This window comes from Ananas comosus, linkage group 8, assembly GCF_001540865.1.
Source record: "Ananas comosus cultivar F153 linkage group 8, ASM154086v1, whole genome shotgun sequence".
Lineage (NCBI taxonomy): Eukaryota > Viridiplantae > Streptophyta > Magnoliopsida > Poales > Bromeliaceae > Ananas > Ananas comosus.
The window spans coordinates 3428288-3454416 of record NC_033628.1 but is presented as its reverse complement, the minus strand read 5'-3'; the positions used below and the strand labels follow the sequence as shown (position 1 = coordinate 3454416).

The 26129-nt window shown below is 36.6% G+C and overlaps 2 protein-coding genes and 1 long non-coding RNA gene across 3 annotated transcripts; 1 reads left to right on the top strand and 2 right to left on the bottom strand.

The window, feature by feature from the left end:
- On the top strand, positions 4490 to 13707 carry LOC109714485 (WAT1-related protein At2g39510-like). Its single transcript, XM_020239129.1, has 7 exons — positions 4490 to 4756; positions 4845 to 4907; positions 5011 to 5127; positions 5220 to 5448; positions 12878 to 13036; positions 13135 to 13286; positions 13395 to 13707. The coding sequence occupies exons 1-7, from the start codon at positions 4551 to 4553 to the stop codon at positions 13585 to 13587; spliced, it is 1119 nt and encodes a 372-aa protein (XP_020094718.1). The 5' UTR covers positions 4490 to 4550; the 3' UTR covers positions 13588 to 13707.
- Positions 13916 to 16097, bottom strand: LOC109714484 (rubisco accumulation factor 1, chloroplastic-like). Its single transcript, XM_020239128.1, has 2 exons — positions 14140 to 16097; positions 13916 to 14059 (listed from the first exon to the last, which is right to left on the bottom strand). Exon 1 carries the CDS (start codon positions 15526 to 15528, stop codon positions 14164 to 14166), a length of 1365 nt encoding a protein of 454 aa, XP_020094717.1. The 5' UTR covers positions 15529 to 16097; the 3' UTR covers positions 13916 to 14059; positions 14140 to 14163.
- Positions 23059 to 24218, bottom strand: LOC109714185. Its single transcript, XR_002217252.1, has 2 exons — positions 23738 to 24218; positions 23059 to 23649 (listed from the first exon to the last, which is right to left on the bottom strand). It is a non-coding gene; the product is annotated as an uncharacterized LOC109714185 (long non-coding RNA).

Here is a 26129-nt window from a genome sequence, read left to right as displayed (position 1 = left end):
AGAACTTTGTTAGGGTCGCCCAGAAATGAGTGTTGAATTTAACTGAAACTGGAAGCCAATTCGGATCCTATGTTCCGGGCGCCCAGAAGTGGGTCCGGAAATTCCACCTCGTGAATATCGCTTGCTTCGACGCGTGGCAGGGTGGTAGGTGAGCTCCGCCGGAGCCGTTTACGGGCGCAGCACACCGCGGGCGGAGAGACCGAAGGGCCCGGTTTGTGCAGTCGGGATGTTCTGGTCGCCCAGAACATGGTTCCGGGCGCCCGGAAATGCCCGTTTCTGCAGGGGCACTGGATAGCAGCTTGAGTTCCTGAGGCTTTTTGGATCGTTCTAACTCACTATAAATACTTGGTAAGCGTCCCTTTGCTGCTCTTTTCTTCCCTCCTTCACAGAGAAACCCCTCTTAGCCTCTCAAACCTCGGATTTGCTTCAAATTGCATCAAGTTCCATTGATCCAGCTTGATGGTGTGCTGATTCTGCAGTTCTTCAGCGTCGACCTCCAGTGTTTTGACTCGTGTGCGACGTAGGAAGATCGGATCTCGACGAAACTTGGTTTGCTGGATTCTAGACTTCCAGAGGAATCCACGAAGCCATGATTCACAGAATTTAGTGAAGGTTAGCTCAGTCGAACTCAAGTTTTCCTCTGCTGTTGTTGCTGTGGGCAGAATTGTAAGTTTTTGAGTTCTTTTTGGGGTGAACTTTGGAAGCAGGGGCTTTGTGGAGTTGAGTCACGTTCACCATCACCCAGCACTGGAATTGGGACCTTCTTCACCTGATTTGGAGTTCATTAGGTGAGTTTTGACATTGGAATTGGGATTTTTAAGCTTAAGTGCTGTTTTGCTGAACTTTATCGTCGACTGTTGGTATTTCAGCTCGTACTCGACGTAGGAGCATCGGATTTCGACGAAACTTGATTCGTTAGTTTCAGGACTGCGAGAGGAATCCACGAAGTTGTTACTTGTGGATTTTGGTGAAGGTTAGCTTGGTCGAAACCCTTCTCTTCTCTGCTGCTGTGTATTTGGACTGAATTGTGGATTTTGATGTTGATAGCTTGGAGATAGCTTGATTGTGAGACTCGGACATTTTCCGTCGATCCAGCAGGTTGTGCCACAGCCGAGGGAGTCCCGTGCTGCCAGGAATTGCATTAGAGGTGGGTGTATCATCGGTTTCGCTCCTAAGTGCATGTTAGTCAACGTGTATGGTTCGATTGTTGTAAATCATGCTTTAATTCATCGATTAGCATTTTTGAATGTAATATGAATGTAGAAGCATGCTGAAATGAATATTTAGATTATACATGTTGGACTTGAAATTTGACTTAGGAGAAAACCTGCGTTTTGACCCGTCATATGCTTAAACTACCAGATTTAGCTCTAGGAGCCGTGTTTCGATTGTATCGTTGCCGTATTAGTGCGATGGATACCTGGGGTAGTTTAGATGGCATTTACGCTCGTGCTGAGGTGCCGAGCTTATTTTTCAGCAGAGTATAGGCTGTTTCGGGTCATTGGGTGCCGTTCGGGTTAGCGGTGGACCCAGATTCTTGTTTTGGTCACAGATTGTGCCGAGGGCACGTGGGTTTGGTTTGTAGACCTGTTTTGACCCTGTTCACTTGACTTTGGCTAGTTGGAGCCTGTTTGAGCTCGACAGAGATACGCTGCATACTCGGTTGGGTAGCGCCCACGAGTGCCACTCCGGAGTCAGGCTTGTGCTTTTGCGTTGGTGTCGCTCATGCCAGTTGGACTTGCTCTCCACGGACCAGTTAGTGTGGATAGAGCCTGATAGTCGCAACGGGGCAGGGACGGGTGTATTCACAGTCCCGGGGACGGGTATGCTTACAGTCCCGATTGGATTGGGTCAGATTTGACATTTCCTACAGTTGGTTAGTGTAGAGCATGATAGTGTAGTGATTGATAGCGGTAGAGTGTACTTCCTGCTTTTCCTACTATTCTTGCTCCCTTCTGTAGACTTAGTGGGTGGACCGATGTTGTTTTGGGCGGTACCCACTGAGGACTACTTGTTTTTACAGTAGTTCTCACGCCCAGTTGTTACCTATGTTTTTGCAGAGCCACAGGTTCCGGCTGCTGCACCGTCTGCGGACCAGGATCGAGGCAAGGGCGTCGCGAGTTAGAGCCCTACCCGACGTGCTGAGCTAGAGGTGCCCTACTGCAGGTAGATGTTTTGTTTCGAGTTTATGTACATAGTTGACTTAACTCGCCAGTGCGAGTAGCTCTGTATTTTGGATCTGAACTATGTATATGAAACTCTGTTTTATTTAGCTTCAGTTTTCTCTAGCAGCTCTCTACTACTGTTCGTAGTAGTGTTTGATTTACAGGTACAGCTATCGCTTCGTATACAGGGAAAATTTCTTTGTATACGGCGGATTTGTCGGCGTGCCCGGGGAAAGTGTAATCCGGGGCGTGACATCAACATTTTGGAATGAAAAAAAGGAGGTGCCCTAGTGCGCAGAGCACACAAATACAAATTAAAATGAGTGCGCATTTGATCAGTATCACCATATATATTAAAGTGATCAGCATTGCCACATTCTTTCCAACATAAGAAATAGTGCATGCAAAAGGATCTTTAATTAATTCCCTTCTATTAGGTGTTTGAGCATTAAAAAGCTTTCGTAGAAGAGCAATGATGAGAAAAGTGGAATCACAGTGGATGAAGCACCAAAACAAATGTCACGCACATCTCTTTATTTTCTCCTTCAAAGTGGAATTATATTATAATTTTTTGTAACCATAACCATTATGATTATTATTATTACAAGTGAAATTATATTACAATTTTTTATAATCGTAACCATTATGACTATTATTACAAGGATGCAAATGTTAAAGTTTAATCCAACGTTGAGAGCCTTCATCTTCACGATCCTATTATATATATATATAAGGTTAATTTCATACATATTCTTCCTCGAACTTTAGAGAATATATATATATATATTTATGGATATCCTTTTAAAAATAACAATATAAAAAATGCCTCTCTAATTTACAGAAACTATCGTAAATAACAAAATTGACAACAGTTTATTAAAAATACTAAATAAATTAAGTTCTTATTTTGCCTATCATCTATTATCACTATATCTTTTTAATTAACTTAAATATTATTTTGTCTGAAAACATTATAAATACAATTGAATGGACACCAAATTAAAATTAATTAATTGGAATAAGCAGCACTACAAAAATAGTATAATTTTTTATAAGAATTAATATTTAAATCTCTTGGAGATAAATTAAGATTTAAATATTAATTAGAGTATGAATCTAACTAGATTATAATAAATATTTAAATCTAATGAAAATAAATTAATTAAGATTTAAATATTTATTGGAGTTGGAATTCTATATATTAGGATTTGAGTACGTTTTGACGTAAACTTTATAAATAGCTTCATTGGTGGAGAGCTTAAGGGGGTAGTACAGCCAAGTTGAGATTCTTGAAGAGAGTACGTACGGTGAGAAAGAATGCCTTCTTGGGTGAAATCCTATCAGGGGAGAGAAAGCCATGGTTGAGTGCACCTAATGCACGGGTGCACGTGGAGAGTTGTCTTTTTTGTGGGTTTATAGAAGACGAGAGAAGAGCATGAGAGATTCAAAAAAAGATGGCTCGAGTTATAACTACTCTATGTATAAGAGAAGTTAGGTGTAATCTTTTCTTATTTAATAAATATTATTTTATCGACAGATTTTTTGTTTTGGTTTTTCTTTCTTTTGTGATCATATCAGCTTTTGCTGAAGAGACGGGTTTATGGTAAAAACCCGATTCGACGCTTCCATTGCGGAGTTCCAACTATCGGTACCGGATCAATAACAGTCGATATCGAAGTGGATTACAGATTCTAAAAATCCGATACCGGGGCGAGTACCAAATTCCCAACATATTAGTAGTACATGAAAAACGATACAAGTAGTTTTCGGCACCTTTTAGTTAACTATTATTTTTCTGTGTTGAAAAGTTGTTCTAAAGCTCAAGCCAAATGGAAACAGAGGTGCCTTATCCTTAGTTAACCCTGCAATTACTGCTGGGTGCCCTAGGATATCTTTTTCATGAATATCTTATCCTTACTTAACCCTGCAGTTACTGCTGGGTGCACTCAGGAGATCTTTTTCATGAACAACTGGGTGGGTTGGAGATTAATTATGATGCATGGGAAGGGCCATTAAACCACACCGAAGAGTATAGGCACAAGTTTCTCTTTTGAAAAGAACCAACACAAATATTCCCCAAGATCACATGAATTGGTTCTTTTACTTGAGCTTTTAGATCACTCCAGTAAGTATAAATGTCTATCAACTTGGCACATAGAATTGTAATATTCCACATGCAATTAATCTTTTTACTGACTATTCTCAGGTGATCAATATTCTTGTTGGAAACACACAACAACAACAACAACAACAACAACAACAACAACAACCACTGGATCCCACATTCTCTATATAAAGATAAGCTACTCTCTAACACTACTAAGACATCTTAGGAGCTAGCAAATTATAAGTGAACTGAGACCATATCAGCTACTAATAATAGAGATGGTGCTTGTAACATCTCAGGTTAGAAAAATGTGTAGGAGATACAAACCACACAGTCTCATGACTCTAGCCCAGGTTGGTTACACAATTTTGTACTTCCTCATGGAAGCTTCCTTCAATTGCGGGCTCAATCCCCATGTTTACACTACGTACCGACATCTCGTGGCCGGCTTGGTCATGTTCCCTTTCGCCTACTTCCTCGAAAAGTATGTTTCATTCAGATGATCTCTCAACTAACTAAGCACAAATCATGTAGAGCTCGTTACGATTTTTTGTTTTGTTTTGTTTTTTCAGAAAATTGAGGCCAAAGTTGACATGGGCACTGTTTCTGGAGATACAAATCCTTTCACTTCTAGGGTGAGAAAAATAACAAAACTTATATAATGAAATTGAAGGATGAAGGTCTTATGATTTGTTTCGAATGATAAGCTTTTTTTTTTCTATTTTTCCATCACAACAGGATCAGCCTTACTCTGAATATGTATTTTGCAAGCTTAAGATACACCTCGCCAACATTTGTGGCCTCTATGGTCAACACCGTTGCTTCGATGACATTCGTAATCGCTATTTTTCTTCGGTCCGCGATCTTTTCATACTCGATATCATCTTTCGTGTTGGTTTCGGGGCGCAGCAATAAGATGAATAATTTGTTCTTGTTCTTGTTCTCAGGTTGGAGCATCTCGATGCGAAGAGCCTTCGAGGGATGGCGAAGATCGTCGGCACGGCAGTTTCCTTGGCCGGCGTTACGACTATGACATTGTATAAGGGACCAACAGTGAGGAACCTCTGGAGGGGATTAATTCATATACAAGGGGGTGTCATACATGAGGAATGGGTGAAAGGAGCAACTCTTATTGTTGCAAGCTGCATAACTTGGTCCATGTGGTATATCATGCAGGTATGTTTCAGCTTCTGCTGCAAATGAAAGATTTTGAGCAAGATGTTGTTGTTAAAATAATACCAAACTGTTATACGATAAAAGCTTACGCCGCTAAATAACGGTATTTTTATATTTTTATATTTAACGCTTTCTCATGTCTGGGCTCAAAATTTTTTGATAGACCCATGACGTAGGCTTGAATTAAATGGAAGAAAATCAATTATACTAGAAACCATGTGTGACTCGAACTCAGGACCTCTTGCTCTGGTATCATGTTAAATAACGATTGTTTCATATTATTTAACAATTGTTTCACATGAATAAATTTTCTTCAGAAATATTAAGAAGGGATTAATGTACCAAAATCACTCAAACTTTCTGCGCTTTTGCGCTGGCACTTTGATTCTTGATCAAAACCCCAAAAACTCGTATCTCAAACTAAAAATTTGAACTGACTATTTAACCGTTGATTAACAGAGGTAAATATGTAATTTTAACATTTAACAGGTAAAAAAGTTATTTCATTTGAGGTTATTTTTGTAATTAAAATATGCAACATTTAAAAAAAATTAATTAATATCCTAAATTTATGTATCAATTTACACTAATTTCAGGAATTGATTGATTCAGTATTTCTAAAATTTAGGCATTAATTTAAATTATAGAAATTTTAGAAATAGTTCTATTTCTAAATACGTTGAATTTAAATATTAAATATTAAATAATTAAAGTTTAAAATTGAAATTTAATTTAGAAAAATTTTGTACTACTATTTAAAAAAATTGTAATGTTGGTAAATATTTTAATTCAACATATTTAATATGTTTAAGAAACTTTTAAATTTCTATAGTTTGGACATTAATTTTGTATCAGTTATTTAAAAAAATTTGAATATAGGTAAAAAAATTATAAATTAAATGTATTAAATATATTTTAAAAAAATAGAATTGTTCTATTTTAAACATAAATTTTGTATCACTAATTAAAAAGTTTTTTAATGTTGGTAAATATTTAAATTTAACATATTTAATATGTTTAACAAAATTATGAATTTGTCTTAGACATTAATTTTGTATTACTAATTTTAAAATTTTGAATGTGGGCAAATATTTAAATTAAACATATTTAATATATTTTTAAAAATTTATAAATTTTCTTAATTTAGATATTAATTCTTTATCACTATTTAAAAATTTAATGTGAATAATTGATTAGAAATATGGGGTATAATTTAAATTTATTCTTAGAATAGAATTATATGGACAAAATTAATTCAATTTTTAATAGTAAAAACTGATCTTTTAAAATAATAAGATCATATATTGTAATTTAAAATATACGCCGAAAACAAAATAAATTTGAAGTTTAGAACCTAAAAAGTATACAGAAACCTTCTGTAATGACCCAGCCTACTAGCAATAATAACTCGTTGGGCCCAATCATCAGCCCAAAATGTTTAAGCCCAGTTATTATTACTAGTGTTTAATTCTCTTATATACTCAACCACATCTCCATTTATATCCGATGTGGGATTATTGGGGTGTTACAGACTCCTCCCGTTAAGACCCTGATGTTCTCGTCAGTCTAATCACACACACAGCCCAAAATCACCACCCGTTAAGGCCCTGACGTCCTCGTTAGTTGTAGTGTTCCTGAGCTTTGGATAGGATTGGCTTCAGTATTATAGACTGGTCGACATCTCTGGAGAGTGTCGGACTGAGTCGGAGTCAATTCTGCACGAATTGGATGCAGAATTGGACTCGGCGCACTCAAATAAGCAAAACTGAAGTTTTGCCAGATTCGGGCGCCCAGAACATTNAAATTCCTTTGTATACGGCGGATTTGTCGGCGTGCCCGGGGAAAGTGTAATCCGGGGCGTGACATTAGTCCAATCACACACAAAATCACCACCCGTTAAGCCCCTGACGTCCTCGTCAGTCCAATCACATACACAGCCCAAGATCACCAGACGATGTGAGACACATCAGTCCAATCACACACATAGCCCAAGATCACCAGGCGATGTGAGACTCGTCTCGCTAGCCTTGTCATTCAGACCCTGAGATAGCCGGTTATCTTGTCATTCAGACTCCGGCATGTTTATCACCTTATCTTTCAGACTCTGACTCAGCCGACCAGCCGAGAGCCACCACATTTTCGGCTAGTGAATTGGCTCTGATACCAAATGTAACGACCTAACCCGCTAGCAACAATAACTCGTTGGGCCCAACCACCGGCTCAAAATGTTTAAGCTTAGTTATTATTACTGGTGTCTAAGTCTCTTATATACCCAATCGCATCCCCATTCATATCCGATGTGGGATTATTGGGGTGTGACACCTTCAATAAATCTAAATAGTATAGTGTAATGTAAACTTACCAATAATAATTTAGACTGTATAATTTAAATTTTAAGCTTATAATAAATCTCCACTTAGAGTTTTACTAGAGTAAACAAAATTAGAAATGTAGATAAATTAAATAAATTTATATTGAACAGATTCAGACTATGTGTATATTTTATCAATTTGATCAGTCTAATTAATTTGATTTATTAAATTGATTTTAACTTTTACCTTTAAATTTTTTTCAATTTTTAGTCGAGTTTTTAAATTTTAGTTCCTTACCTTTTGGTTTACAATTAGCTTCTTAACTTTTATTATTCATTTTAATTAAATTAGTATCAATAATTTAAAAACCAAATCAAACCAATTGATTTGACTGATCAAATCATAACCTATTCTATAAGTATTTGAGTTCAATGTATTGAACTAAATAAGATTAAGAACAATATGGAACCGTTAAAGATAATAAATATTTTAAACAGAATGGCATTTTAACCGTTAGAGCTAATAAATATTTTAAACATAATTTTAAACATAAAAATTAAAAAGATTAAGATTACTGGTCGGGAAAAAAGTTAGTTAGGAATTTGAATTCGAACTCGACTAACAATCGCAATACTTATTTCCGAACTTGACGGATTTCAAACATCCATATCCAAACTCGAAACTGTCCAATTTTCTGAAATCCAAAACCAAACCCAAACCCGAAGATCGGAACCCAAAATAATTATTTCTCTTTATTATATTTCAAAATTATTAAATTTAAAATTTTAAAATATAAATTCGAATATAATATTAAACTTTATATATGATTCAGGTCGTATTCAAGGTGGGTAAAAACAAAATCAATAGTTAATCCACAAAATAAATTTTTATGCATAATATTTTCTTAAAATTAAACTCATTTGCGGCTATGGCTACTATACTCTTATGAATATAGACCCTCTTGTACTCATAAATTTTTAACCGTTGATTGATAGGATGTATGGTTAGGATGATGGTGGTTCCCATTTAGAATGATAGTGATTTCTTAGGGTTGAGTGGATAGTTGGTTGAATAGTATGATCTAACGGATGGAAATGATCAATGGAATAAATCTAAAGGCTGAAAACTTATGAGTATAAGAGAGCCAATACTCATAAAAGTATAGTAGCCGGACTCCTCATTTGCAATATTAAATAATTAAATAAAGAGAAAAGAAAAATTAAAAAATCATGCTGCCTAATAATTTGAAACTTTCCTTATATAAAATGCCGAAATATAAGAAATTGAGAGGAAAGATAGAGAGAGAAAAAAAAAACAAAAGAAATTGAGAGGAAATATAGAGAGAGAAAAAGAAAACAAAGAAAGCATAAAAATTTTGATAATTTAGTAAAGGTAAAATTTCTAAATTGTTCATGTATTAAAAGACAAAAATATCCTTCTTTGAGTTACTTGGTAATTGGTACCTCTCCCAAAGTGACCTACTATTATAAATCATAATTTAAAGAAAATAAATTTGAGCCGTTGAATAGGAGTGAATGAATAGTAGTGGAAAAAAAAAAGTATAGAAGCACTACTCTTAATTTAGTCATTAAATATATATTAATTATTAAAATAAATATAAAAAAATTATATTATATATATAATAGATTTTTATAGGGGTTTGGGGGTTCTAGTTAGGGTTCAAACAAGAACCAATATCAAACCCGAATTCCTCAAATTTTTATTGTTTATACTCACAACTAAAACCGTACATGTTTAGCATAGATTAAATCTGCCCCATTCAGTACTGGGTTCAGCTAAACTTTCGAATATTTGTACCCATTAACATTTCTAAAACTATATCTAAATGTTCTAATGGTGCAAATTAGGAATTTATATGTTATAATATTTTCCTCTTAATTGAATTTTCATTTTTCCTACTCCATCTTGGCAAATATAAAAGATTATCTTTAAAATGGAGTTTAATTTTTAATAGTCAATATACATGTGACATTCTAATAGTTCCACATTAGATACAGAAGAGTGTGAGAGGCTTATATTGAAGGGATCAGACGAAGAGCTACCGAGCACACTTCAAACCTATAGGCCATAGGGCACATGAGCATAGTAAAAATTGGATCTGATGTAAATAAAAATAGACGAGAACAATCTTAAAACACAAGTACAAAAATAACAAAACAATCAAAAATAGAGGACACAAAAAATTTACGTTATTCAACCAACAGTGTATTGACCTACGTCCACAGGCAAGGTCTCAATGCGTTGTGAACCAATGGTGTGTTGATCTACATCCAATGGGTAAGACCTCAATGCTTTTTTTTTATTAATGGCCTCAATGTCTTTTTTGATTAATACAAGGCACAACAAATACAAGGAAAAAATTAGATTATAAGAATCTCTCTTAATGTCTCTCTCCACATTTTCCTCTCTCTCTCTCTCTCTCTTAGGGTATTACAATAAAACTCTTTTAAGTCAAAAACATGAATTATAAGGATTTAAAATCCTAAAGCCCCAATTCTAGCAGGAGATCTCCACCATCCATTTGAGTCCATGATTCACTGTTAGTCATCAATCTTTTCTTAAAAATTCTCTCTAAAATGTTTCTGGACCATTCCTAATCTTAAAGCATAAGATTAGACCAAGTTAGAGTCAAGTCTAACTTTACTTGTCAAGCGTGGCCTGGGGTACCGATACTACTAACACAGGAGTTTCAAAACTTCATACTCTCTAGCGTTTGACGTACAAGTACAGCTTCAAGTTTTAAGAAACTTCAGCCTAAGTACCAGTACCTATCCTTCGAAAAATTCTAGAATGCAACCTGTATATTGGTGACGTGGCGTAACAAACCAATCAAATATTTTCTTTTAGGGATATATGTCCCATCATGATTATAAATAAATATTTTTATTGTACTTTTGTTTGAAAAAAAAGGAATATGATTGGCTTGTTTTTGATGACGTAGTATAAGTGTGATAGTGTAGAATTCCTCCTATCCTTCGCGGATTCAAAGCTACCTCAGTGGAGTCTATTGACCCCTCTGAGGTCGCCGAAGAAAGGCCACAATGGCCTTGCCTGTCATGTTGGCTCTAGTTTGGGGTCAACTTTGATCCGGAAGAGGAGTCAACAATTAGGATAATTTATTTATATTTATTTTTTATGATTATAATTTTTTTGTTTATAAGTAGTAATTATTTTGAGTTGTTACAATACATAAATATATATTTAGTATATTAATTTTTTTAGCTTGTTGTATTTGATTATTATTGTTGTTTGTGAAAAGTAATTAGTCATTTATTTTTTCTATTTTTGTTGGCTATTGACAGATGACTAATTTTATATCGTTTGTAAGAAATTAATTTATTTATCATCAATTTTTGCTAATAAATACATAAAGAAAGATATATTTGATGGCGTTACCAATAAGACTATCATATATTTTTTTCAAAATATGAAAATACGTTGAAAATAATTATAAATTATAATGGTATATTTTTCTGTTTATACATTATTAATTACTAGTTTACTTTTCTATTTCTTAATAATTGTTTTATTATATATTTGGCTCCACTATGAAAAAAATTTTAGATCCGCCGCTGATACCTATTAGCCCTTGTTTGGTTGGAGGTTAAGGGGTGAAATAATCCCTTAACCCCTATTTTATCCCCAAATACCCTAAAAAATGGGTGGGGTTAGCTAACCTCCACCTCAAATAAATTATTCCGGATTAGCTAACCCTATCTAACCCCACCAAACTCAAATCAAATACTATTTTCTATTCATAATAACCCACCATCTTTCTTATCACACCTACTCCAATCAATCATTATCCTTCTTTATCAATCATTATCTTCTTATCTCACCTACTCCAACCAAACACTATTTTTCATTATTCTAGACTAACTCCAACTCTCAACCAAACACAAAAAAACTTTAACCCCATTTTAATCCTGAACTTAACTCTATCCCTATAATAACTATTTTTTTCTTAATCCCGAACCAAACAGAAGCTTAGAGTTCCGAAACTTGAACATAACTTCTGAAACTTTACGTCCGTGACTTCAAAATCTCAACGTTTTCACCGAGATGTCAACGCAAAACGTTGCTCTGCATGATTTAACAATTCTTCCACTAAGGACGTGTGCCGGACACTTTAAAACATCAAATCGAAAGTCTTGCCAATTCCTACTCTTCTTAGGTAGCTCTAAGACCAAAAAACGTTATGCTCTAATTGAACTTCTCTTAAGTCACCGCTTCATCAAAATATCCTTTGGAATCGCATCACTATTAACCTTCAATAGCAAGATCAGACCTTTAGCTCCCACATCTCTCACAAAGTAAGAATGTATATGAATTTTCTTCGTGCGAGAGTGAAATGCCGAATTTTTGGCCAAAAGTATCGCAATTTGACTATCACAATTCACTTTACCGTATCTCGTTTTACCTTTAATTTCTCCTCTAAGCCTCTTTAACCTAATAGTCTCTTAACAAGCATATGTGAATATACTCTGCTTCCGTCATAAACAAATCTACCACCGACTCAAGTTTCGGCTACAAGCTAATTGCACAGCTGCTAAAAACAAAAAAATATATAACTTGTGGTTGACTCTCTATAATACTCTTAGGATTTAAAACAGTTCTATATATGAGATATAATAGGGCTAAATTTTTTAAACTAACTATAATATTTTAGGCGGTGGCTAGATCCAAAAGGTTAAAAAAATTAAGCGTGCTAAGACTAGAATAGTTCTAGAATGAGTGGCCTCCCGAAAAAAGGACTTCATACTTAGTATCAAAGCCAATCACCAGGCGGAAGTGCGAAATGAATCTTGGCTAAGCCAAGATCACTAAGCGGGCCCGTAGAGCGCGGCTTCTCGGCAGACAACCATTGTAGGCGGAGTGCGGCTCCCATAAGATCGGCGAAGGCTAGCTCTAATAAGCTAGATCATCACGATTTGTGTCGTAGAAACATAACATGATATAAGTTGGGAGAATTATGGGTGGTATAAAGATACAAAGGTAGGGATCATTTCGCAAAAAGCCTGAAAACTTAAGAATGTCATAAATTCTGCTTACTTTGATTATCAGAGAATGCTATGTTCTGATCATCTATCATCCAGGCAATGACATTGAAACGATACCCCGCGCAACTTTCGCTCACCACATGGGTGTGCATCGTCGGCGGAGCACAATCAGCCATTTTCACTGCATTTATAGAGCATAAACCATCAGCATGGGCCATTGGATTCGACATCAAATTCTGGTGCATCATATATTCAGTATGTGATTTTCCTCATATCATTAATCAATTTTGAACCATCTCAGTTTCAGTTTCAAATGGTTACTATAATTGAAAAAAATAAATTTTCCGCCGTAGGCAGTAGTATGCTCTGGATTGATACTCTTCATCCAGTTATGGTGCACCAAAGAAAAAGGGCCAGTTTTTGTGACCATGTTCAATCCCCTTTCGACTGTAATGGTGGCAATGCTAGCGTACTTCATTTTTGGCGAGAAATTACACACAGGGAGGTGCGTGCGTGCGCGCATGCGCGAAAGAGATAACTTTGTTCTTAGCATCCTTTGTTTTTGCCGAGAGAATGTATCTGATTTTTTATACAATTTGTTTTGTTTCTGCAGCATAATCGGTGGAATTATCGTCGTCGGCGGCCTCTACACATTACTGTGGGGCAAAGACAGAGATCAAGAAGCCAGGGAAAAATCTGAAGGAAATTCTGATTTGGCTTATGAGGAGCAGGGTGAATCAAATTGTGTTTCTGACACAGGTAATTGTGGAAAAGGCGATGGCTCAAAGGAGTTCCATGGTATCTAAAGCAAGCATTGGAATATGCATGCAATGTAGTGTCTCAGTAGTAATACATGGATTATTTAAAAATGAAAGCATTATTCCAATGCTTTACAGTTGATTCTAATTATCAAAAACTTGAAGTTTCATGCTTCTCTTGTGTAACGTACTTACAATGATGCTTACTGATCACCCTAATAAATGGAAAAAAGAATAAAATCAAACTACTACTAACTTGGTAGCTCCTCAGTGCAACAGCAGTCATAGTCAATTTTCACCATTTTTCCTGTTCTTCACCATCAGTTCTCTCTGAGCTAAGCCTCAGAATCTGATGATAGTAGCAAATAAGAATGCATTCTAGTAATTGACTGAAACTTGCATAAAAGATTCAAATTGATGTTCCAATCAAATTCAATAGCTTTGATTCAGACATTTTGGTGCTTCCAATGCAAACTTTTTCCACTTGTGCTGTATAATAACAAAAGTTCAAAAGGAAATACAAAAATACACACTATAATTCCTTGTTTTGTTTTCTTGATCAAATACAAATACAAACCTTCTCCTAACCTCAAATCTATCTTTCGGGGGATGTATTAGCATTGTTTATTCCCAATCCTCCTCACTCAACTGGTCGTCTTCCTCCCTGGGCGGGCGCACCACCAACACGACGGTGGCGACCGCCTGCGCCACCCCCGTCTCCATCAACCTCTTACCCCTCTCCACCACCAACCTCCCCTCCCTGTCCACTACGTAGGCCCCTCCCTCCTGTTCGACCTTGCGCCGCCCCCTATCCGCCACCACCAACACCGCCTCCTCCGCCGCCGCCAAAATCGACCGCCACGGAAGCGCCCGCCCGTCCTCCATCTCCACCGCCACCGCCGTCTCCGACGCCTCCATCACCGGCGCCCACCCGGGCAGCACCGCCCACCGGCCCCACGCCGTCTCCGCCGCCACCACGCCGAGCTCCCCCTGCGCGCGCAGCCTCGCCGGCGCCGCCGCCACCCCCGCCGCCCCCTCCGCCGCCCGCACCGCCGGGAGAAGCACCACCGCCGCCGCCTCCGCCACCTCCCCGTACCTCAGCCTCAGCACCGGCACCGCCGCGCGCCGCTCCGCCTCCTCCTCCTCATCCTCCTCTTTCGAACCGTCTGCTCGTCGCTCGATCTCCTCCGCGATCCGGGCCCTGGCCGAGTCGGTGTCGGCGGTGTCGAGGGCGCGGCGGAGCGCGGCGAGGCGGTCGGCGTGGTCGAGGGCCTCGCGGCTCTGGCGGAAGAAGGCGAAGGCGAGGCAGTCGGCGGGGGAGTCCGGGGAGAAGGCGCGCCAGCCGTCGTCGGCGCGGCGGCGGGGGAAGTCCTTGACGGCGCGGGCGAGGTCGCGGGCGCCGCGGGGGTCGAGGCGGCGCTCGGCGACGCGGGCGGCGGAGGCGGCGCGCTGGGCGGCGCTGAGGAAGCGCAGCTCGTAGAGCAGCTCGGGGCCGCCGCCGTAGTCGAAGAAGGCGAGGAGGTCGGGGGGGAAGGCGGCGGAGGCGACGAGGGAGTCGCGGACTTGGTGGGCGACGACGAGGCGGTTCTGCTCGGCGCCGGGGATGCCGGTGGCGTCCTCGATGGAGGAGGGGGTGAAGCCGTCGCGGGAGAGGGCGGAGATGAGGGGGGCGTACTCGTGCCAGAGGCCGAGGCGGAGGCGGAGGACATCGAGGCGCTCCACCACGGACAGCGAGCGGAAGCGCGCGGGGAGCGGTGACGACGGCGGGGGACGGAAGGGCTGGTACACCTCGCCCGGAGGGGAAGACGGCGGAGGGGAGAACGGGAGCTTCGCGGCCGACGCCGACACCGACACCGACAGCCGGCGCTGCTGCTGTTGCTGTTGCTGCTGCTGCTGCTGCAGCCGGCTGCGATTTTCTGTGGTGAGGCGGGGGTTTTGGTGGTAGGGGAAGAAGGAGGGGGGTTTGGGAGGGTGGGAGAGCGAGAGCATGGTTGGGGGAATTGCGGGAGAGAGAAGGGATAATAGAGAGAGAGGAGAACTAGGATGAGAGTGGCAGAAAAGAGGGAGAGGCGGGGGGCCTTATCATCTGCTTCTTCCTTTTTCTTTTCACCAAGTTTTAGTAAATTCTTCCCGAATGACAGAACAGCGGGCCAGACAACATTCGTTAAACACCTTATTCTGCCCAGCCCGGCCCGGCCTATAACCCTTTTTTTTACATACTATTTATATATCCAAAAGTTAAGTACGAGTGCCCGATGTTCTCTGCCCCAAGTGACAAAGGGTTTAATAGTTGGTTCCCGAAGTTCTAAGTTTGAATTCTAGTTGATTCATATTTCTAACTAAATTTATTTCTAAATGAATCTCTCTAAAAAAAAAGTTAAGTACAAATTTTATGTCCAATTGATTCTTTTACATTTGTAGAAGAAAACTCATAATCTTTATTATGAAGATGCTATTTGTGCAAACAAAAATCTATTACTATATATAAAAGTAGAACCCTTAATGAACCCTATGTGAGAAGCTGACACGTGGCTTTCTATATGCTTGCCACGTGTCAAACTCAAATATGGATATTTGGTTACAAAAATTTCTGGACATAAAAATATTAGTAAAAAAGAATAGAGTCATTTTTGGAAAGAGAAAAAAATTTAAAACTCACATCACTACTGTAATTTTCTTCGCTTTTAAATATTGATGCTTTAAAATAGAACATATTATTTTCCTAATGTCACTTCTGTAATTTTTATTTCGTAATTTTTTTCCTTCTGTCACTCATGTAACTTTTCATCTTCATGCAACAAAATTTTTTTTCTTTATATTTTCTTGAAAACCAACATCTATATATTTTTGAATCTTAAAAGTGACAGTAGGAATATAATATATGTGTGCTTACTCTAATTTGTGTCAAATATGAAAATTTAGTTGATCTCATTATATGCTTAAATATTAATGTCATTTGTAATTTTTCATATCAATTTTAGTTATCATTTTATTTCGTACATCAATATGTAAATGTAAATTGTTTTGCATACCAATTCGTAGATAATAGAGCAGGATTGAATTTTGCATTTTAGTTGAATATTTATTTTGGTCCAAATTTTTTTTTCTCTAGCTTGTGTATTTTAATATGTACTATAATTAAGATTGATAGTATATTTTTTTATTTGTTAAAAAATATAAAATTAATTAGAAAATTTTTTTGTTATCATTACATAATAATTTTTATTATTCTATATTATTATATTAGCCGTGCATCGCACGGGTGAAAATCTAGTTATGTATATATATATATGTATATCCCAATTTTGACGCATAGACAGCACTACTTATCTTTTTAAGCCCAGCCTGAGATTATTGACATGTTTAAACTAATCTGTTTTTGTAATCTGAAATGTTTGAAAAACTCGAAAGCACTTTAAAATTTTTCTACTATAATAAAATAATGATGGTAAGAAATAAGAAATAAAATGATAAATTTGAATTAACATTTAAAAATGTTCTTACAATAGATCAAAATTAAATTTTAAATTAAATTTACAGTGAAGATTTTCACTATAATCAAAGTGGTATACAAAATATACCTCGCAGAAAATTATAATCTCACCTATATTTCTCTTTATTTGCCATATCAAATCAATGGTATAAAATGTATATTTATAATAGTGGCTAAATCTTACTATAAATATGTATATTTATAATGGGAGCTAGTCTCCTATACTATCAATAGTACCGGGACTCCGGTACTGTAGTCTCTTTTTTGATCTTAAAGTGTTTAAATCAATGATCCACACCGTTAAAACTGATATAGGATATTTAAAATTTTAAGAAATAAAATTTTATATTTTTTCGACATAGTTTACTTTATGATCAAACCATTTCAAAATTGTAAATTTGTAATGGCTACTATGGCGAGTTTGGAGTTTAACTGTGTAGAAGAGTCTAAATTTCTTCAAATTTTGGATCTAAATTAAAGTTAACATTCTTGATCTTAAATAGGGATGTAAATGGATACGGATACCCGAATTTTATCCGAATCCAAATCCGAACGGGACGGATTTTATCCGATGTAAATGGATATGGATTTGGATATGGATATAAAAAAATAAAAACCCGACGGATATGGATTCAGATATGGATATTGACTGTAACCGACCCGAACCCGAACCCGAACCCGAACCCGAATCCGAACCCGAACCCGAACCCGAACCCGAACCCGAACCCGAATAAATTTAATATAATATAATATACAAAAAAAATTTAAGCCTTTAGATCTGAATCTAAAGGCCAAAAAAAAAATTAATACTTACAGTTTTATAATTATATTTGTATATAAATAAATAGTATAGATTATTATTTTAAAAATATTTAGCCCAACTTAAAGCCCAACTTATTTATAAAGAGGCTCACCTATATTTTCAACCGTTGGATCAAAATCTAACGGCTAATATTCCATCAGCTTTTAACTTCACCTCCTCCTAACCCTAACTCGTTCCTTTTTTCCAAAAGACCTTCACGCAGCGGCGAAGAGGCGAGCCTCTTGCTTTCTCTCTGTTGTGTCCTCCCCTTGCTTTTTGTCATTTGTGGCCGCCTCTTGCTTTGTCTCTGTTGTGGCCGCGACTACGCCCGAAGAGGCGAAGACCCTCCTTGGCAGCGGCGCATACAGGGCTCTTCCAACGTCGCCATTCGCACACTCCCGGCAGTGGCTTTCGGCTAGTTCGTTCTTCGTCTTCCATTGACATTCATCTTTCCCCCCCCTTTTTCTTATGGTTTTTTTGAGCAAAATGTGCGTTTATTTTTTATCTTCATCTTTTTCCCTCTCTTTTTCTTATGATTTTTTTGAGCAAAAATATGAATTCATTTTTTATCTTCATCTTTTTTCCCTTTTTTTCTTATGATTTTTTTGAGCAAAAATATGTGTTCATTTTTTTCCCTAATTTTTTATTTTATTTTTTAAATTAATAATCTTTTAATTCTTATGGATGTTGACTAAGAAATTATGGATGTTGAAAAGTCTAGCCAAGTTTTCAACTTTTGTGATAAAACTGTGAGCTCATCCTACAACTACCATGGACTATCCTGAATGATCAACATATGAACTAAAACATATGCTAAAACTGCACACCAATAGTTTAGAACTATGCATCATGGTCTTGTATTGGAAGGCAGTGTGCTCCATAAGTTGAAAAGTAAGCTAAAGTCGTAAAAATAGAAAAATAGGCAGTGTGTTTCGTTTTGACAAATTTACTTTGTTTTCTGGCAGAAAGGCCTTCTCTTTCTTTTGCAGCCTAAATATTCAGTTATTGCTTTCGAAACTAGATGAGCATTTTCCATCTTCGAATTATAATAGAAACATTAACTTATAGTATATTGTGTTTTTTTATTCTTTAGCCTGAGCGAAAAGCGGAAGCTCTTATGATTACAAAAGTGATATATGGAGTTTGGGCTTGGTAATACTGGAATGTGCTATTGTCCGTTTTCCTTATATACCATCTGAAGAGGAAGAAGGTTGGCTGAGCTTTTATGAACTTTTGGAGGCTATCGTGGATCACCCAGCACCTTGTGCGCCGCCAAATCAATACTCTCCAGAGTTCTGTTCATTTGTATTAGCTTGGTAAGTCCAACAATGTACATGCTGCTATTACCATTGTGCATCCAAGTTGTCATTTACATTTCTTGATGCTGTTACAATTGTGGAGTTTTTTTAATGCTAGCAAATATCTTTTTCAGGTGAACATGTCTACACAACCAACTAATGAAACCCCTCTACCTTCATCGACACCACTTACTATTTATACAAATGTCGGATCAAATCCATCTCCAATTGATAGTATTGGTGATGATGAAGAAAATAATGAGGTAACGAAAAGGAAAACAACTTCATTAGTGTGGAATCATTTTACAAAAGAAAAAGATGGTGAAATTATTAAGGCTAAGTGCAATTATTGTGGCAAAAAACTTTGTGGGGATGGAAAAAAAGGAACAAGCCACTTACATTCTCATCTTAAGATTTGTTCCAATCGTAAATTTCGAGACATAAAAGATATAGTAAATCAAAAAAAATTAAAGTTAGAACAATATGGAGATGAGAAAGTAAAAGTTGTCAACTTCACCTTTGATCAAGAAGTGTCAAGAAAGGAGTTAGCATCAATGATTATCATGCATGAATATCCCATTTCTATGGTAGAGCATGTGGGGTTTAGAAGATATTCGGCTTCACTTCAACCGGTATTTAAAATACCTTCTAGAAATACGGTGAGAAGCGATATCTTAAAAATTTATGATTATGAGAAGGAAAAGACTATGAATTTATTGAAATTCAATCGAAGTAGAATAGCTATTACTACGGATATGTGGACAGCTAAGAATCAAAAAAGAGGTTTTATGGCTATCACGGCTCACTTCATTGATGATTCTTGGATGTTGCAAAGTCGAGTGTTGAGGTATTTTTCTTTCTTTGTGCATATAATTTGTCTTAATTTTTTATTTATCTTATTCATATAACTTATTAGATATCTATTATAGGTTTGCATATGTACCTTGTCCACACACTGCCGATGCACTTTCTGAAGTATTGATGGACACATTTATTGATTGGAATCTTGATAAAAAGCTATCTACTTTAACAGTAGATAATTGCAGTTCTAATGATGCCATTGTAGATATCTTATTAGATAAACTTGAGAGGAGGTCTCTTATGGTTCGTGGACATTTCTTTCATATGCGGTGTTGTGCACATATTCTTAATTTAATTGTTAGAGATGGATTAGAGGTGATTGGAGATGTACTTGAAAAAATACAAGATAGTGTTGCATTTTGGAAGGCAACTCCAAAAAGAGAGGAAAAATTTGAAGAAACGGCCCGACAATTGGATATTTCAAGTACTAAAAAGTTGGTGCTTGATTGTAAAACACGGTGAAATTCTACATATTTAATGCTTTAATCTGCTTTGATATATAGAGATGTTTTCTCACGTTTGAAGCTTCGTGAGCCCTTATACAAATGTTTGCCTTCAGAAGATGATTGGGCTATAGCTATGGACATGTGTGAGAGACTTGAGTTATTTTATAGTGTGACCGAAATATTTTCAGGAACAAGATATCCAACTGCTAATCTTTTTTTCGAAAAGGTACTAAAAGCGTCTAGTTACGTTAAAGAGTGAAAATCGTAAGGTTAGTAGGAGATTGAATAGGTTTTTGAACAAGATTAGAAAATCTTGTACATCCTAACTAGGTGTGTGGTAAGGTGTATGAGCTTGAGGCGTTAAACGTTTTCAGGTCATATAATGTTTTCATAAAAACTTTATTATTTAAGAGTATTAGAAAAATTATTTTTTTAACTAATCTTCAATGGAGTAATTGTAATTACTACGGTCGAAGCAGCAGCAGTAGTACTAGATTACTTCCAGCTATTATACTACATCGACATCTTCTTAGACGTTTATTTTATATTTTTTATTCATATAATCTATCTCAAATTTTTTGATTGAGTATAAAATAATATAATGGAAGAACTACCTTGAAACGGGTTTTGGTTAGTGCTCACGTGTAGTTACGAAGATTTTATAGCCCTACTTCGGATAAAGCTACACCTCAATCTTTAGAAGGTGATCACGATTTACGGCTGAGGCTACGTTATCATCTTTGTTCATATCGTTCTTATAGAGATCGATAGTAGTAGTTCCATCCTATGAACTCGGGTAATGAGAAGGTGGTTCGGTTATGCAGTTTTAGTAGACAAGAACCATTTCATAGAAGGAGGTTTATTACTAGGTTAAGTCTAAAACGTCCACATCATCTACAACTAAAAAAAAACATAGTATATATCTAGTATCTATCGTCATTTTAAGAAGGATGGGTGATATGATGACAACGATTGAAGTGAATACCTTCTTCTTTTACTTACTCTTCTAAGTGGTGGTTGAAGAAAGAGAGCGAATAAAGATAGAACTATGAGTTGGTCCTCCAGTACTGTGTTAAAAGCTTAAGACAGTTGAAGGAACAAGTGAAGTCATACTATTTATTAACTTTTTATCGTTAGGTTGTTTCAGTCGAATATAGAACCTAGATTTTGCCAACGGTGAGGGTATTACGGTACTTAATATACGGTTATAAATAGTTTGAAAACATTGTAAAAAAGTCGGTATCTAGATTAGTAAAGCAATACTAGATATCTGGTGAGTACGTTACAGTTAGCTTATAGTGTANGTGGAAGATTGTTTTAAATCTTAATATCATATTATGTTGTGCTCTATTTAGAAGTTGTGCATTTATATTAGACATATGAAAATTGTATTGTTGTTTTTAAGTATTTGTGTTTGTACTTTTCATATTTTGATATCGCTATTATATGGCATGAATGTTTAATGTTTTATTTGAATATGTATTTTGAATGGCATGAATGTTTAATATTGTATTTGAATATGTATTTTTAATGACATGGATGTTTAATATTGTATTTGAATATGTTGTTTGAAATTTTAGTTTTTTGTATAATATGTTTCGAAATTGGTAAATATTATTTTCGGGTTCGGGTTTTCGGGTTTGGAATCGGGTTTCGGGTTTTTGGTCGGGTTCGGATTCGGGTTCGGGTTTTCGGGTTCGGGTTTCGGGTTTTTGCTCGGGTTCGGGTTTGGATGTGGATTTTTAAAATCCATCGGGTTCGGGTTCGGGTTCGGGTTTCGGATTTGGTACTCGGGTTCGGGTTCGGGTTTTTAAAAACCCGCCCCGAATCCGACCCGTTGACATCCCTAATCTTGAATTTAAAAGCCTTATGCTCAAATTTTAAATATTATTCAATTTCCACCGTTCATTTTGACATAATTTATTTACTAAGTAAACGATATCGAAAAAAGCTAAAATTTTATTTCTAAGAACTTCATATACCCTATATTATATTTAACGGTGCGGATCGTTAATTTGAACACCCTAAGATCGAAAACAAGACTATAAGACCGGAGCTCCGGTACTATAGATAGTATAGTAACCTAATTCTTTATAATAGTTGCTAAATCCTACTATAAGTAGGATTAATCTCAATAAAATTAAGCATAATCTAAACTTAATTTATGCTTGGTTTTGAATTGCACGGGGATTACGTTACATATGGTAAGAAAGGACGATGGTAAAATATCCTATTTATTTTCGTACATAATATTGCGTTCCGCATATCGCAATTAGTCGGTTACAATATATTTTCTATGGTCCTATCGGAGAACGCAGAAGCATATCTCTATATGTTTTTTTTCTCAACTCCATTTTATCTAATAGTGTTAGATAGAGCTCAATACCAAACTACATCTTAGGCTTCGTTTGGAATTGCGCGCGGAGAGAATGCGTTACATGTGGTGAAAAACTATGATGGAAAAATACTCTGTTTATTTTCGTACGTAGATATATTTTCTACGGTCCCACCGGAGAACGTAGAAACATTTTTCCATATGTTTTTATCCCAAAGCTCAAAAGCTACTTTTTTTTCACTAATAAAAATGATATCAAGAGCATCCACCACCAAATTTCATTATTAAGCCAAATGCAAAAGCTGGCACACTTAGCATCCTCACTATAAAATTTTAGCATTTCATAGCAATGTAAGTTTTTTTTTTTTGGATTGAAGTAGAGTTTGCTATTAAAACTTTAGAATATTTATGAATACAGCCACTCATTTAGTTAATTTACACCTTTATGAAACTAAATTACGAAGCTAATATGTATTCTTGTCTTGCTACTATACTCTGTTCTGTCCAGAAAGAAAACCAAGAGCTTATCTTAGAACTGTATTTTGGTAGCTGGGAACCTCCACAAGATCTCAAACCGAAAGTAAAGGCAAAAGAACTCAAACTGGATTGATCAAACTAGCCTACTCGCCTAGGTAAATTATTACTTCAACAGGAAACTAATAGCTATTCTATTTCGCACAAGCAGATCATAAGAGAAGGAAAGAACCCTAATGGAGATTTTTTAAAAAATAACTACAAACCTGGAAGAAGCTTGAGAAAAAAGCTTGCCGAAAATGAGGAGGTTAACACGGCGTCGTCGATCGAGGAAGTTGATTGAAGAGAGGAAGTCTGCACCGTAGGCGTTCGCGGAGAGGCAAAGCGGCGAAGAGGAGAAGCTGCGAAGGGGAAAGAGGCAAAGAGGTGTAATGACTTGGACTATAAGTATAATTAGTAGTTAACAGAGGAGGTAAGTAAAAGTGTAACTTTGCACAGTAAACAGACAAAAAGGTCGCAGCAGGTTGAGGAAGGCGCGAGTTTGGTAGAACTCCGGCGACGTGAGGGCGCTCGGGTGGAGCTCCGGCCTCGGGTGGAGCTCCGGCGAAGCGGCGGAGCTAGGGCATCCTCAGAGCTTGGAGAAGGCGATGGGAGTTAGAGAAGGGAGAAATTAAGGAGGTCCGACAAGATTGGGGCGAAGCGGCGAAGCGGAAAGAGGCGGCGAAGTTAGGGTTTTGCGCAGAGTTAAGCGGCGAAGAAGCGGAAAGAGGCGAAGGGTTCCGAGCAAAGGGGAACCCTAACTCTGCGGCGAAGAAGCGGCGAAGAAGCGGAAAGAGGCGAAGGGGAAAGAGGATTCGCGTTCGCGCGCGGAGTGAAAAAGGGGAAATTATTTCGCGCGTGTGCGGATCGTGAAAGGGGAAAGTTAGGGTTGGCTAGGAGGGAAATAAAAATGAAGGGAAAGAGAAAGAAAATAAAGGCGGTTTTACAAACCACCTCTATATGCTGCCTGTTGCTATTTTGTAGAGGCGGTTTTTACAACCGCCTCTAGCGAATCGCCGGGAATTGTATATTTTCCTGTAGTGTCTAATAGCGTCAAATGAGTATCAATACCAAACTAAGTCTTAAAAAATCTTGCGATCAATTCTAAAATTCGAGACATATCTAATAGTAATTAATCTAAAAAATATCTTAATTAAAACAACTAATGAAAATTAAGGATGTTAGATATTTTCTATAATATCAATTTATGTTTTTCAAATTTTAAATTTTTATTTTTATGTTGATTTTGATATAACTATTAATATAACTATTGATATTTATGTTTTTCATATTTCTACATGCTTTTATTCCAACTCCATTTTATCTAATAGACTCAAATGAGTCTCAATATCAAACTAAGTCTTAAAAAATGGTGCAATCAATTCTAAAATTCAAAACATATATAATAGTAATTAATCTAAATATCTTAATTAAAACAACTAATGACAATTAAGGATGTCAGATATTTTCTATAATATGAATTTATGTTTTTCAAATTTCAAATTTTTATTTTTATGTTGATTTTGATATAACTATTAATATAATATAATATGTATTTGCACGTACACTCGACTAGTATATATAAATATAGATATATAAATATATGTTTGAATATACAAATAATTTTTTAAAATCAAGAAACTTGCATAAAATCAGAAAAAATAATTTTTTTTATCTAATTGAGATATTTTAGTTTAAAACAAAATGTATCAATTAAATTAAAATTTTATAAATTTAATGTTGATTCTGCTGAAACTTTAATTAGCTGTCCAAGTAAAATTTTAATTAATCGAACCAATTAAAATAAATTCAGAATGATTAAACCAATAAATTTTTTACTAAATTATCAAAATTTATAATTTAATTAATTTAAAAAGCTTAGGACGCTCGCCTCATTTAAAAAGATAAGAGAAGATATCTGTTAAACTTTAAATTAACAAACAAGCGATAATTAGGGGCTGTTTTGTGATAGAGATTTCATAGCACATTTATAAATTTGGCAAAATTAATTAAACCTGTTGAAAATAATTATTCAAACTTAATAAAAGTATAATATAATTAGAGATAGGTTTAAATCTTTTATTTAATTATGATTATGACCTGTCCAAAATAAAAATTAAATATATCATATGTTATGACTTGATAGCTATACATAATTAGATATAAATTATGAATTAATTAAATTAATAAGACATTCAAGGTGAATTAAATATTTTTTATTAATAAAATATTAGTTTAGTTTTCTTCTTCCTCTCATAATATCTTAATGATCTAGATTACATAATGAGTATTAATATAAATATATATATTAATTCAAACAATTAGTATTAGTGCAAATCACCCTCCCAACAAAACCACGAAAGAGCAAATTAAAATGGCTAACGAGGACGATCGCCGCCCACACAGCGAATATTAATTCAAACAATTAGTATTAGTGCAAATCACCCTCCCAACAAAACCACGAAAGAGCAAATTAAAATGGCTAACGAGGACGATCGCCGCCCACACAGCGAAGAAGAAGAAGAAGAAGAAGAAGAAGAAGAAGAAAACACCAGCGACGATGCCATAGTGACGTGCAGGAAAACAATGATCACGGCCTCCGTCGCCTGCTGCCACCTCCTTTTCGACGTGCTGCACAACGTCGCGGCGCAGCTTGACCCCCCGTCATTCGTCTGCTTCCGCGAGACGTGCTCTGCATGGTGCAGCGCCGCCATCGCCATCGCCGACTACCCGCACTTGCAGCACAAGAACTCGCTGCTGGCGCTCTCCGCCGACCCCGAAGATGACTTCCGTTGCCTCATCAGCCCTTCCCTCAACCTTCAGCTCTCCGATTCTTCCTACC